At 42.8% G+C, this 15309-nt stretch overlaps 1 protein-coding gene across 2 annotated transcripts in view; it reads left to right on the top strand.

The window, feature by feature from the left end:
- Positions 1–14855, top strand: part of rbm17 (RNA binding motif protein 17) — a 37879-nt gene extending 23024 nt beyond the window's left edge. For both annotated transcript variants that reach the window (XM_078235957.1, XM_078235958.1), the window contains 4 exons: positions 35–120; positions 1546–1644; positions 11033–11105; positions 13371–14855. In XM_078235957.1, the coding sequence (XP_078092083.1) occupies positions 35–120; positions 1546–1644; positions 11033–11105; positions 13371–13474 (362 nt within the window). In that variant the 3' untranslated portion in view covers positions 13475–14855. The remainder of the gene's footprint in view (positions 1–34; positions 121–1545; positions 1645–11032; positions 11106–13370) is intronic.
- The last annotated feature ends 454 nt before the right edge of the window (positions 14856–15309 follow it).

Raw genomic sequence — 15309 nt, 5'->3', positions numbered from 1 at the left:
GTGAGTTTATATTGACTCTCTGGTTTACTAACAGTGGAGATGCCTGCTACTACCAAGAAATCCGAAGCAAACCCGCTGACAGAAATCTTGAAAAATCCCACAAAAGTGGTCTTATTGCGGGTAAGGAATAAAAGCATTAACCTGTTTGCATTTGAAAATTTGGATGCAGAAATTAATCACTTTATTAAAAGTGATATACATTTTTGTCACTGATTTCTATACATATGCAACCGTCATTCAGGCTTCAGACTTTCTGTGCATCATTTACGTGAAAACCCTGCCTTGCAGATGGATTTTCAGTTGCTATAAAGCCAATTGTTGTAAGTCATGCTGCTGTTAAAATCCACCACGACAGCCTTTACACTATCAACCCAGTGACTGAAATTTGCTTGTGCAGTGCTACTTTTGCAGATGATTAAAATACTGTGTGAATCTCTGATTTGTGCATCAGATGTTAGGATGACTACTGTTCTGTAACGTTATGATTGTATTCAACTTTATCTTTTAGGCAAGGGGGAGGTGACATGGTGGCACAGTGATTATTAGCACTGCTGCCTCACAGCGCCAGGGACCCGGGTTCAATTCCCAACTTGGGTCACTGTCTGTGCGGCGTCTGTACGTTCTCCCCGTGTCTGCATGGGTTTCCTCCGGGTGCTCCAGTTTCCTCCCGTAGTCCCAAGGACATGCTGGTTAGGTGCATTGGCCGTGCTAAGTTTTCCCTCAGTGTACCTGAACAGGCACCGGAGTGTGGCGACTAGGGGATTTTCACAGCAACTTCGTTGCAGTGTTAATGTAAACCTACTTGTGACACTAATAAATAAATAAAAATTAAAGTTATATATGAAATTCTGAGAGTCATTTGCTTCATTTATATTTCAAATTTTTCTACCGAACTTATTGGATGATGGCTATTGTCAATTACAAAATACGCAAGCAGTATAAATACAATAGTTTGCTCATAAATATTTAACTGCAACTTCCTTACATTCTTTATCTTAACCTGCTCCAACAAACTTCTATTAATATCCAATTTGTTAATTTTATTATTTGTTGAATTATTTTCCACAATTAGAATTGCCACGTAGGATTATCAATTTTAGGTATATTTAAGTTCATGGGCATATGAACAGAAATTCTGCCTGACATTATAAAATAGAAATATATATCGTGCAAACATGATGGTAAATGGGAACCCTCAGTTTTGTAAAATCTGTAAAATAAGATTCGATTCAAGCAGCAGAACAGTATAAGCTTTTGGTATCCAAGAATACATTTAGACATTTGCCACTGAAAGTTCATTTTTATGAAGAGTCCAATATACACATCTTATGCAAAGAAAAGCACATTCTGAGCAATAATGTTGCTGCTGATTGCCTTTGACTTAACTAGTTTGATGTGTTGCTCCAATTAGGAGAAAATTGAATTTAAAAGCCAGTTTAAATATACATTTTAGGAAAACGTGTGTTACATAAGTCAAGTTTGATCATGTCCTCATTTGTATTGTCTGGCGACTATTTCATATTCATTTGGTTCATTTATTCTTAGAACATGGTCGGGGCTGGAGAAGTCGATGATGACTTGGAAGGTGAAACTAAGGAGGAGTGTGAAAAGTATGGAAAAGTCTCCAAATGTGTCATATTTGAGGTAGGAACTTTGCTGACGTGTGCCTTGAATTATTAGACAGGAGGGCAGGACACACCTGATGTGCCTGTTCTGCAATTCTTTTTCCCTTCACGAGATGTGGAAGTCGCTGACATTGCCAGCATAATTATCCGTCCCCGGTTGCCTTTGAGAAGTGGCTTACTAGGTCACTTCAGGAAATTCAGCCACGTTGTTATGGGTCTGGATTCAAATATAGGCCAGGCTGGGTAAGGACAGCAGACTTCCTTCCCTAATGGGCACGAGTGAGTCAGGAACATAGGAAAAAGGATCAGGAGTAGGCCATTCGGCCCCTTCAGCTTTCACCATTCAACTAGATTATGGCTGATCTTCTACCTTAGTGTCATTTATCCCATTTCCCCCCCCCCCCATATCTCTTAATGTCTTCACTGTCTAAGAATAGAGTCATACAGCACAGAAAAGGCCTTTCAGCCCATCCCGTCTGCACCAGTCAAAAACAAACCACCTAACTATTCTAATCCCATTTCCCAGCACTTGACCCATAGCCTTGTATGCCTTGGCATCACAAGTGCACATCTAAATACTACTCAACGACTGATCTTCCACAGCTCCCTCAGGTAGGAAATTCCCCAACATCTCGGTCCTAAATGGCCTACCTCTTGTTCTGAGACTGTGTGCTGTGGTGCTAGACCCCTGGCCTGGGGCAACACTGTTGAGCCCTGTAAGAATTTTATACATTTCAATGAGATTGCCCGTCATGTTTCTAAATTCTGGAGAATACAGGGCCAGTCTCCTCAGTCTTTCCTCATCTGACAGTCAGGTCAAACTAGGGACTATCCTGATGAAGCTTCGTTGCACTCCCTCTATGGAAGTGGATCCTTCCTTAGATAAGAAGACAAACATTGTATGCAGTACTCCAATTACGATCTCACCAAGGCTCTGTATAATTACTGCAAGACAGCTTTACCCGTACTCAAATCACATTGCAATTTAGGCCAACATACCCTTTGCCTTTGTAATTGCTTGCTACACCTGCAACCTAACCTCCGGTGACTTAGGAACGTGGACACTCAGTAATCTGGTAGTTTCAAGGTGACTATTACTGGTACTAGTGATTTATTCCAGATTCATTTAACTAAATGAATTTTGGATCGGATTGAATGGCTGAGCAGGCTCGAAGGACTGAATTTGCCTATTCCTGCTCCTAATTCCTACGTACCTGTGCTGTGATGGTGAGCCTATTAGTGGCACAGGCAATTTAACAACAAGTTACTCTAACAGCATATTAGACCACAATGCTGGATTTTGTTGGCTACTGGTGTGCCTATAAGGGAAAGTAAGTTAAATTACTGTTTCAAAGCAAGCTTTTAAATAACAATTCTCAGTCCTTTCTTTGATACCTTGTATTCACACCACTAACATGCCGACACAACTCACTGCATTCAACGTAATTTATCATGGGTGTATCACTTTGGGACGTTTTGAAAGGACATAGGGATTGCCCAAATCACAGTACTGGGACTCCCATTTGGTAGTTTAGCTTTCTCACAAGCGTTACTCTGGCGGTCACTGACCAGTGGAGTGCCCCAGGGATCTGTTCTGGGACCCTTGCTGTTTGTCATTTTCATAAATGACCTGGATGAGGAAGTGGAGGGATGGGTTGGTAAGTTTGCTGACGACACCAAGGTAGGTGGTGTTGTGGATAGTTTGGAGGGATGTCAGAAGTTGCAGCGAGACATAGATAGAATGCAAGACTGGGCGGAGAAGTGGCAGATGGACTTCAACCCGGATAAGTGTGTGGTGATCCATTTTGGCAGATCCAATGGGATGAAGCAGCAGTATAATATGAAGGGTACCATTCTTAGCAGTGTAGAGGATCAGAAGGACCTTGGGGTCCGGGTCCATAGGACTCTTAAATCGGCCTCGCAGGTGGAGGATGCGGTCAAGAAGGCGTACGGCGTACTGGCCTTCATTAATCGAGGGATTGAGTTTAGGAGTCGGGAGATAATGCTGCAGCTTTATAGGACCCTGGTTAGACCCCACTTGGAGTACTGCGCGCAGTTCTGGTCACCTCATTACAGGAAAGATGTTGAAGCCATTGAAAGGGTGCAGAGGAGATTTACAAGGATGTTGCCTGGATTGGGGGGCATGCCTTACGAGGATAGGTTGAGGGAGCTTGGTCTCTTCTCCCTGGAGAGACGAAGGATGAGAGGTGACCTGATAGAGGTTTACAAGATGTTGAGAGGTCTGGATAGGGTAGACTCTCAGAGGCTATTTCCAAGGGCTGAAATGGTTGCTACGAGAGGACACAGGTTTAAGGTGCTGGGGGGTAGGTACAGAGGAGATGTCAGGGGTAAGTTTTTCACTCAGAGGGTGGTGGGTGAGTGGAATCGGCTGACGTCGGTGGTGGTGGAGGCAAACTCGTTGGGGTCTTTTAAGAGACTTCTGGATGAGTACATGGGATTTAATGGGATTGAGGGCTATAGATGGGCCTAGAGGTGGGGATGTGATCGGCGCAACCTGTGGGCCGAAGGGCCTGTTTGTGCTGTGGCTTTCTATGTTCTATGTTCTTACTCCAAATCCCCCATGTTGGCCTCTGCTCGAATGAAAACAGCTCCAGTTTTTCAAACCATTCTTCATGTTTGTACTTCCTCAAATCATGCAGCATCTACTGAATCTGCACTGTGCCTACTTTTCTGCCTCAATGTGCTTCCTATAGTGTGGAACCCAAAACTGCACACACTACTGCAACTGTGGCTATACAAAGGTTTTGTATAGATGTATTATAAAAGGTGAGAAGTAAGCTTCTTCATGCAGGGAGTGGTTAGATTCTGGAATGCACTGCACTGAGAGTGTAGTGGAGACAGGTTCATTTGAAGATTTCAAAAGCAAATTGGACCCTTTCCTGACGACAAAGAATTTGGAGGAGAATGGCAATTTATTAGTTCATTTACAGAGCTGGTGTTGACATGATGGGCTGAATGGCCTCCTTCTGCAATGGAACAATTCTGTAATCTATACCTCTTGCTATAAAAACCAGTGTAGCATTAACACTCTTTATGACTATCCCCTTGAGATGCTGCTTTTAAATATTTTTAAAATATGATCCCTCCCCACTTCCATATCACCTAGCTTTCCCCCATTTGAAATATTGTTGGTTCTTTGACCAATATTTACCATTCACTAACATTGAATTTTATCAGCAACTTTTTTTTGTTCTTATCAGAGTTCCTTTGCTCTTTAGAATCATTTATCGTTTTTATTTTAATATCCCTTGCGAGATCCTTCGTGTCCTGTACCCAAGTTATTGCTGTGCCTTTTGATTTATTATTTTCCAGTACAATTTCTGTGCACAGCTTGGAGGATACACAGGTCCCAGAAGGGAACCTTGTGGCTACCCACTTCTGAACACTCTTGAAAAGCTACCCTGCGCTCTTATTCTCTGTACTGCCTCCCTCTAATTCCGCACTCCCTAATCTCTAATGCTTGGTGCCTTGTCAAAGACTTTCTCAAAGTCCATGTTTAGTACACCCAGTGAGGTGGCACATTTTATCTTCCTTTAAACACATGCATCATTCATGCGCAATATAACTGATAATCTTTAGATATTTTCCTTTGGCAAATTCTTTCACCGGCAGCGATGGTTATAATGTCACACTGAATCACTAGAGCAGTGATTGTTGAATCATTTTGTTGAAGGACCGCTCTTCAAATGGATTAGTAATCATGGTCTCCCCCAATCCATCTAAATTCTAAAATACAATACTCATAACTGCATGGAAAGAGTGTTTTAACAATGCTTTTTTAGAAAATGGGTATTTACTTGGAGATCAAAGAGATGGATGTGTCTGCTTCTCATTGCACAACACGCAGTACTTAAATATTTAATCGTAATATCACCTTTCCTTGAACAAGATTAAGCTCACATAGAGCACAGCACCAGGCTTTGGAACTCCACCTGGTGATTTACCTGCTGTTCTCAATGCTCTTACTCCCCTTGGGGATGAGACAAGACAGCCCACCCTGCACTACTCATGTAGCTACCGCTCAATTGTCTCACAGAGCGCCCCCCCCCTCACCCCTTGACAGTTTCTAAGGACCACCAGGGGTCTACAGACCTCAGTTTGAGAACAATACAGTGATGGGTGTTGGAAAGTTTCACCATAGTGAAAACTAATACTCGGCAAAGGTGTAGCGGACATTAGACTAAGATTAAACACAAATCAACTCATTCCAAATAATAAGTAGCCTGTGAGTTGTTAGGGTGAATTACCTGGCAGGGGAGAGTCAATGATCAGGCAGGGGATGAGGCTGCTGACGCCTGCGATGGTGATCTGTCCAGGCTAAGGTAAAGTAAAGGATCAGGGTAGCCAAAGAGTTTAAACCGAGGCTTTACCTGATGCAATTTTTCAAAGCCTTCTCAGCCTTTTGGCTACGATGAAGTGTTAGATCAAGCCTGGGAGGGGGTGCAATGCCTCATCCTGTCAGCTTGGATCTTGTTTGTCCCTTATGTGGGGATCATGATTAGACTTAATTTGAATTGGCTTTTTTGATTTGAATAAAAGTACCGAAAGGTACCAAAAAAATTTCTTATTCTTTGGAAGCAAATAAAATTGTCAGCAATCCAGAATAAATTGATAGTTAATCATTGTTTACATGGTAAATTGGGGAACGAAGAAGAGAGAGAAAGCAGCACTTTCACCAATACTGTTGTCCCTTCAGAGGATTAGATGATTAAGTCTATCCACTGCTCGAACTATAATGCAGATGATCTAAGAACGTGGGGAATCATAATCAGATGTGACATTTTTCTAACTACATCTTTGTGAGTAGATGGAGCTCGGGGTGATCAGAGACTGGAGTGCGACGCTGTGAGGGAATTTAAAACCCGATATATTGGCCACCGTGATATAAGGGGTGGCACAGTGGTTAGCACTGCTGCCTCACAGCGCCAGCAACCCGGGTTCAATTCCAGCCTCGGGTCACTGCCTGTGTGGAGTTTGTACATTCTCCCCGTGTCTGTGTGGGTTTCCTCCGGATGCTCCGGATTCCTTCCACACTCCAAAGATGTGTGAGTTAGGTGGATTGGCCATGCTAAATTGCCCCTTAGTGTCCTGAGATGTGTCGGTTCGAGGTATTAGTGGGTAAATATATAGGGACATGGGGGTAGGGCCTGGGTGGGATTGTGGTCGGTGCAGACTCGATGGGCCGAATGGCCTCTTCCTGCACTGTAGGGTTTCTATGATTTCTTTTCTATGATTACGTAGGTGCATAATTGCTGAAAATTATTTTAAAGTTTACTTTCTACAAAACTGTGAGTGTCTACAATGTCAGAATGAAAGGTTTAGCTTAAGCACTGTCTGCTTTCTCAGGTGGATATAAAAGATCCCATAGCACTATTCAAAGAAGAATTCACCATGTGTTTTGACCAACACTTACCTCTCAAATGACACCTAAAATGGATGATCTGGTTATGTATTTAATTACCTTTTGTGGGAGCTTGCTAAGTGAAAATAGCCATGCTTCCTCCATATCAAAAGTGTACGCACTTCCAAAAATACTTAATGAGCTATCAAGTGGTTTGGGATGCCCGGAGGTTGTAAAAAGTGTGATATAAATGTCAGTTGAGTGGCAGAGATACTTCTCAGCCACTGTGTAGAATGATGTAGCGATTCCCTAAAGAAAAATCAAATTTTACATATATTTGAATTGGTTGTAAATTTGTAGCCTTACGAGGTCTGCCCTGAGGGCCTCAGTTTAATGTCTCATCCAAAAGTGAAGGACTGACCTTTAACTCTGTGAGACACTGCTTAACATTTCCAGAGATGAAGAAAGCCTTCCTATTGTGGCTTTGATGAATTGTGATTTCTTGTGTATGGCCCAAATACCAGACGGATACCAATATCCTCAGCTTCCCTTCTCATCGATTTACATGAGAGATACAGTGAAAATTACGGTATTGAGATTCAAGAGGGCTCCAATTTGGCAAATATTTGAGCTATTAGTGTAAAATATTTGTGCCTTTTGGTTAACACTATATATGGAAGAATGGCCGGTTCTGTGAAGAAGACATGATTTTGTTTTGGATGGGAGTAGATGAACTTTTTGTAGTGTTTTGCTGTGCTGAACTCCAGAGAAGACATTTCTGCTGTGGTTTCAGGTTTCAATGTTAGATAAACACTTCAAATACTTGGCATTGCTCCCAGCTTTTCCTGCCGTAGTTCCCCTAAAGAGGTTTCTGAAGGAGTTGTGACGTAAGCACTCGAATATAGGACGACTTATTTTCAGGAATAGCCTCAATTTATGACTTTCTGAATTCGGCCACAGAATTCAGCTGACCTGTACTGGTCTCAGCATACTGGTCATTTAGGCTCAGTCCAAATCTTCCCCAGCTCCCAGGGGAGTGCTAGTCAGTCGGAAGGTCTGACGATAAATCAGATTATTCGCATGCTGCCTTAACTTGGTACATGTTGTAACAAACCAGAGCAAACATGAATTTTCTATAGCTCTTATAGAATCATATCAGACACTCCTTTATTTGACACTGTTTTTAAATACCTGTTTGACTCTTACTTTTCTTTATTTTCTTCGCTTTAAATCAATGAATGGTCAGACACTAACATCTTGGATATTAAATAGTAGTACGTTATTTGACTTTAGGTGAGGAGAGAGAGGACAAAGGGCTATTATAGCGGAGGTCAGTCCAGCTCATCCAGTGTCATCTACATTCACTTTTCAGTAAAAGTGACAGAACAGCCATCTTGAGCACAGGGCTGTTTTTTAAATAAATTTTCTTTCATTTCCTCTTTCCCAGCCCAAGTAGAACCTTCATCACTGCATTGATCAGGGTTTACTAACTCAGGATTAAACCTGGGCTTATGCTGGTGTGCGCGGTTTAAAAAGTAAAAGTAAAGTTTATTTATTAGTCACAAGTATGGCTTGTATTAACACTGCAATTAAGTTACTGTGAAATTCCCCGAGTCGCCACAGTCCGGCACCTGTTCAGGTCAATGCACCCTAACCAGCACGTAGAACCATAGAAAATTACAGCTCAGAAACAGGCCTTTTGGCCCTTCTTGTCTGCGCCGAACCATTTTTTGCCTAGTCCCACTGACCTGCACTTGGACCATATCCCTCCACACCCCTCTCATCCATGAACCCGTCCAAGTTTTTCTTAAATGTTAAAAGTGACCCCGCATTTACCACTTTATCCGGCAGCTCATTCCACACTCCCACCACTCTCTGCGTGAAGAAGCCCCCCCCTAATATTCCCTTTAAACTTTTCTCCTTTCACCCTTAACCCATGCCCTCTGGTTTTTCTCTCCCCTAGCCTCAGCGGAAAAAGCCTGCTTGCATTCACTCTATACCCATCAAAATCTTATACACCTCTATCAAATCTCCCCTCAATCTCCTACGCTCCAGGGAATAAAGTCCCAACCTATTCAATCTCTCTCTGTAACTCAGCATCTCAAGTCCCGGCAACATCCTTGTGAACCTTCTCTGCACTCTTTCAACCTTATTTACATCCTTCCTGTAACTAGGTGGCCAAAACTGTACACAATACTCCAAATTCGGCCTCACCAATGCCTTATATAACCTGACCATAACACTCCAACTTTTATACTCGATACTCCGATTTATAAAGGCCAATGTACCAAAGGCACTCTTTACGACCCTATCCACCTGTGACGTCACTTTTAGGGAATTCTGTACCTGTATTCCCAGATCCCTCTGTTCAACTGCACTCTTCAGAGTCCTACCATTTACCCTGTACGTTCTACTTTGGTTTGTCCTTCCAAAGTGCAATATCTCACACTTGTCTGCGTTAAATTCCATTTGCCATTTTTCAGCTCATTTTTCTAGTTGGTCCAAATCCCTCTGCAAGCTTTGAAAACCTTCCTCACTGTCCACTACACCTCCAATCTTTGTATCATCAGCAAACTTGCTGATCCAATTTACCACATTATCATCCAGATCATTGATATAGATGACAAATAACAATGGACCCAACACCGATCCCTGCGGCACACCACTAGTCATGATGTGGAGATGCCGGCGTTGGACTGGGGTAAACACAGTAAGAAGTTTAACAACACCAGGTTAAAGTCCAACAGGTTTATTTGGTAGCAAAAGCCACACAAGCTTTCGAAGCTCTAAGCCCCTTCTTCAGGTGAGTGGGAATTCTGTTCACAAACGTTTGTGAACAGAATTCCCACTCACCTGAAGAAGGGGCTTAGAGCTTCGAAAGCTTGTGTGGCTTTTGCTACCAAATAAACCTGTTGGACTTTAACCTGGTGTTGTTAAACTTCTTACTGTGCACACCACTAGTCACAGGCCTCCACTCAGAGAAGCAATCCTCCACAACCACTCTCTGGCTTCTTCCATTGAGCCAGTGTCTAATCCAATTTACTACCTCCCCATGTAAACCTAGCGACTGAACCTTCCTAACTAACCTCCCATGAGGGACCTTTCAGATTGTGGGGGGATTCGAACCCGGGTCCCTGGCGCTGTGAAGCAGCAGTGTTAACCACTGTGCTACCGTGCCGCCCCCACAGCGGATACTGGACTACTGGACGAATACATTTATCCATCAAGTTATCAGGGAAGCTCAATTCATTTGTTAACCAATTCCTAAAGAGATAAGGTGCCCTATTTAAGATCCCCAGAATGTAGCACATTTGCAAAGAGCCTGAGACTTAAAGGGGTAAAAGTTGAGGTGACAGTCATGGGTACTGACTGCAGTTTGTGCTCTAGTTAGGGGCAGTTTAGATTTGAGGCAGGTGACTCCATTCTGCTGTATTTCTCTTGGATTGGGGCCCGTTCAGAGTATTTGTGGATAAATCCAAGTGAATGTGTCTTTGCTGTTTTTCAGTATGAGGATAATGGGGGTGGGCGCAGTATTTGAATATCGAAACACTAGCTGCTTATTCGATTATTCCACCACCACCTCTCGAAAAATTTCAAAACTGCAAGTTTCTTATTCTCAGGGCAAAGCAACCCATTATCGCTGCTCCCAACAAGCAATGGGGAACCAAAGGCTCAAGGCCCGACCTGGACGAATAGGGTGCAAACAAATGCAAAGATGCACCTTAGAAACCTGTAGTTCTTTGGACCTGTTTAATCTTATTCCTGCTCTCAATAGCTGCCTAGCAGTCCGGGGAGTCTATTTTGCACGGATCTTGAAATAAATTGGTGGAATGAGTGTAAATGGGCTGAAATATAGAGTTATTCCAGTGATATGATCTCACCTGTTTTGTTGGAAGCTTGTGACCCTAGTTTCAGCGGCTGCAAGAGAGACACCTGATTCAAAACATCCAGAGAATCGGTGCCATTGTCATCCACCTACTCCTTGACTCCGGTGGGTTCTCTCAAAGGCCGTCCATCCAATTAATACTTTGGTTTTATTTTTCAGATTCCTGGGGCACCTGATGATGAGGCAGTCAGGATATTTGTGGAATTTGAGCGGGTCGAGTCTGCAATCAAAGGTAACAGTGCTTTCATCATTCTTTTATTAATGAGGATGTAACCGTATTCCCCGAGTTCTGCCAGTGAACACATAAACCAGATAGACCAGGAACCTTGCAGGTTTGATCCTTGGTCGATGCTCAGCAGATCTCAGCCAAGGCGTTCAGTAAGTGTTACATGTATTGCAGTCACACTTAACAACCGTGGGTCAGGAAGGAAAGATCATCCCAGCTGCGGATCTCTCTCTGGTAACTATTAGATGAATTTTGCATGTTTGGGCATTTTGCGAGAACTGTGAAGCTGCTATGGCTGACTAGCCTACGAGCATTTTTTAAAAATTCATTTGTGGGACATGGGCGTCACTGGCTGGCCAGCATTTATTGCCCATTCCTAGTCGCCCTTGGAGTGCAGTTGAAAGCCGTAGAATCCCTACAGTGCAGAAGGAAGCCATTTGGCCCATCGAGCCTGCACCGACCACAATCCCACCCAGGCCCTATCCCCGTAACCCCATGTATTTGCCCTGCTAGTCCCCATGACCCTAAGGGACAATTCAGCATGGCCAATCCACCTAACCTGTACATCTTTGGACTGTGAGAGGAAACCGGAGCACCCAGAGGAAACCCACGCAGACACAGGGAGAATGTGCAAACTCCACACGGACAGTGACCCAAGCCAGGAATTGAACCCGGGTCCCTGGTGCTGTGAGGCAGCAGTGTTTGCCACTGTGCCACCCACAGGTCAACCACATTGCTGTGGCTCTGGAGTCATATGTAGGCCAGACCAGGTAAAGACAGCAGATTTCCTTCCTAAAAGGACATTAATGAACCAGTTGGGTTTTTCCGACAATGGTCATCAGTAGATTCTTAATTCCAGACATTTTTTATTAAATTCAAATTCAAATTCAAATTGCACCAACTGTTGTGGTGGTATTCGAACCCGGGTCCCCAGAACATTAGCTGAGTTTCTGAATTAATAGTCTAGCAATGATACCGTTAGGCCATCGCCTTCCTGGGAAGCGGCTCTGGCTGTCTAGCCTCCAAACATATGTGCTGTGAACACACAAACTGTTCAGTTGGCTGAGATACTGGAGGGTATGTGACACCTGCTGTAACATTTCAACAGATTTAGTACCTCAAGGCTAGAAAGGGAGAAAACGTCAGGAAACATTAGCATGAGATGGTATATGATATTTTAATACAGTAAACTTAGAGTAGAGGGTTATCCACAATTTGGACTTTGAGACATTACTGATGTAAGATCTTTACTCAGAAACATGTCTGTGCTATACCTCATAGCGGGAGGTCTCTGGCGGATAGTGTTCCATCTTCACTTTCAACCACACATCAATTCACCAAACAAAGACTGTGTTACTTGCTGATCGATGTGCATGGATTTTAGTGGAATATTTATTCATGGATTTTTTTTATAATGGGGTAGGTTTGTGTCCACATAACATGGCACAATACGTTCCTTAATTAAAATAAAAACAGAACTTGCTGGACATACTCAGTAGGCCTGGTTGCATCTGTGGAGGAAGAAGCAGAGTTAATGCTTTAGGTCTGTGACTTTACAACAGAACTGGAAAGAAAGTTAAGAGATGTCATTGGATTTAAATGGACACAGAGGCAGGAGGAGGAGGAGGAAAGGGGGAAAAGGGTGAAAGCGGTCAGCGGATAGGATGGAAGACGGAAGAGATGATGGTGTCAGACAAAAGGAGGGTGGTAACAGAACGTGAAGCAAAAGAATTAAAAACAGGAAATGCAGGATAAACTCAGCAGCTCTGGCAGCATCTATGGAGAGTGAAACAGTTAAATGTTGCGAGTCCATATAACTCTACAATAAAGATATGTTTAGAGGAACTGTTAATGGGGTAAAAACAATCATTAACATCTGCCAGCCAAAATCAAACACAATAAAATGGGACAGAGGTTATAAGCTGAAATTGTTGAACTCGAGATCCTTACCTGTATTTCTGGTTGTGTGAAGTGTGGCTTTAGTTCTAATTCAAGTCAAACTAGCGCTTGAGTCAATTTCCTAACATTTATTTTTTTAATACATAATATCAGAAAGAGCCCTTTTTATATATTAGACAAATACATTAACAATGTGTGTATGTGCCTGTTCCATCCCTCTGAACCAAAATTACACGTGTGATTAACTCCTGACTATAATTATTCCATATTAATCACCACCCAGCCCTGTCATAATTTTACGGTGTGCTGCTAATTTTTAATACTGCACGTGACTAGTCCTGGAAATAATGAATCATGCTCCTCTTGTTCCAGCTGTTGTTGACCTGAATACAAGATACTTTGGTGGCAGAGTGGTGAAGGCCTGTTTCTACAACCTGGATAAGTTCCGTCAGCTGGACCTTGGTGACCTTTTCTAAAAACACAAGTGAAAGTAATGCCTCCATCAGCTGTCTGCACATGGTGTAAAGAGACCCGTCACTGCACATGGTGTAAAGAGACCCCTCAGTCGAAGCTGTGAAGAAAAGGAAGGAGAATTATAATTAATTCTGAAACCGTCTTTAAATTGTAGCCAGTAATTGTATTTTTCCTTCCTTTGTACCCTCAAGATCAGATATTGTTCCTTCTTTAGGGGTCATGTGGAGACGCCGGCTTTGGACTGGGGTGGACACAGTAAGAAGTCTCGTAACACCAGGTTGAAGTCCAACAGGTTTATTTGGTATCACAAGTTTCGGAGTGCTGCTCACCTAATGAAGGAGCAGTGCTCCGAAAGCTCATGATACCAAATAAACCTGTTGGACTTTAACCTGGTGTTGAGACTTCTTACTGTGCCCTTCTTAGGGGTACACGGGTGGTTTGGATTTAACAACAAAGCGAATTAATGCTTAGGTGACCAGTGTGACATTTTCCCATTGTGCTTGCTTCCTTTCGTTTGGGAGCATGTTTCCGAGACTAGAGCTCTCTCCTTTGTAGTATTTTCCATCAGAATTCACCTGGACTGTTAAACCCATTCCAGTTTGTTTTTGCCAAATTCACCGACTTGCTGACGGACGGTAATCTGATCAGTAGACAAATGCATTTTTAGAAAATACACTCTTTCATCAGCTTGAGCTCCTGGGGATTTTGCTGAATGCACCTGGAGACAGCAGTGACATTACTATTCCCATTTATTCAGTCAATCCTTCTCTTCATCCACCTTCAAGACTTGTGACAGCATTGCGAAATGTTACACTTATTAATTTTTCAGTGAAGTGATTTGACTCTAAAGAAAGTAATTATACTGGAACAAATAGTTGATTACACTGTGCACTCAGAAAATATAGGTATCCAGTTCAAGGCGTTAGGACCTTTTGCATAGTCGTTATTCCTTTTCTGTTTGGAATTCACATGCAGCTGGTATGTACTTGGTCGTGTATTCATCTTGACAGAAAGCAGAGAGAGGAAACCTTGAATGATTGTAATAATTTCTGTAAATTAGTTGTGTTTTAAGTAGTTGGATTTTGTCATCTTTATACAGTGGTTACGATGAACTGTTTTATTTTGATTTGTTGCTGTCCTTCAAACTAATGAACACGTTTTATACCGTGCGTGTGCTTTACGTCTTGGATTAGCATTGGAAAAGAGCTAATTCTTTGTTTTGTATTATATTGAAGCAGTGAACAGAAACCATTTAACAGTTGTTGTTGTGAGGACAACGATGATATGGTTCATTTATGAGTTACTGCACACCAACAGGACATTTTTATATCAGCTAACTGGCATAAGAATGAAGAACCTCTTAATAAAGAGAGTGTATTCCTTCACACAGTCCAGTCTGGATTTTTGAGACTTATCTGTTAGTTTCCCTGGTAATGACACACAGACACCAGCACACAGTTACAACCATGCCTAGAGCAAATCCCTCGGACACCTCAGCCACAGCTGTGAAGCACTAGTGGCTATGAGGCACGTCATGACAACCCGAGGTCAACTCTCCCTCCAACTGTGGCACGCTCAAATAATTTGTTGTTTGATCAAACCGTTGTCAACTTTAATTGGAGTATATGTAGAATCCCTACAGTCCAGCAGGAGGCCATTTGACCCATCGAGTCTGCACCGACTCTCCGACAGAACATCTTGCGTAGGCCAGTCTTCCGCCCTATCTCGTAGCCCTGTGCATTTACCCCGTTAATCCCCCTAACCTACACATCATGAGCCACTAAGGAGTACCCGTGGAGACACATTAGAATGTGCAAACTCCACAGAGACAGTCACC

This window comes from Mustelus asterias, chromosome 19 (genome assembly GCF_964213995.1).
Source record: "Mustelus asterias chromosome 19, sMusAst1.hap1.1, whole genome shotgun sequence".
Lineage (NCBI taxonomy): Eukaryota > Metazoa > Chordata > Chondrichthyes > Carcharhiniformes > Triakidae > Mustelus > Mustelus asterias.
This window is presented reverse-complemented; position numbering and strand designations above follow the sequence as displayed.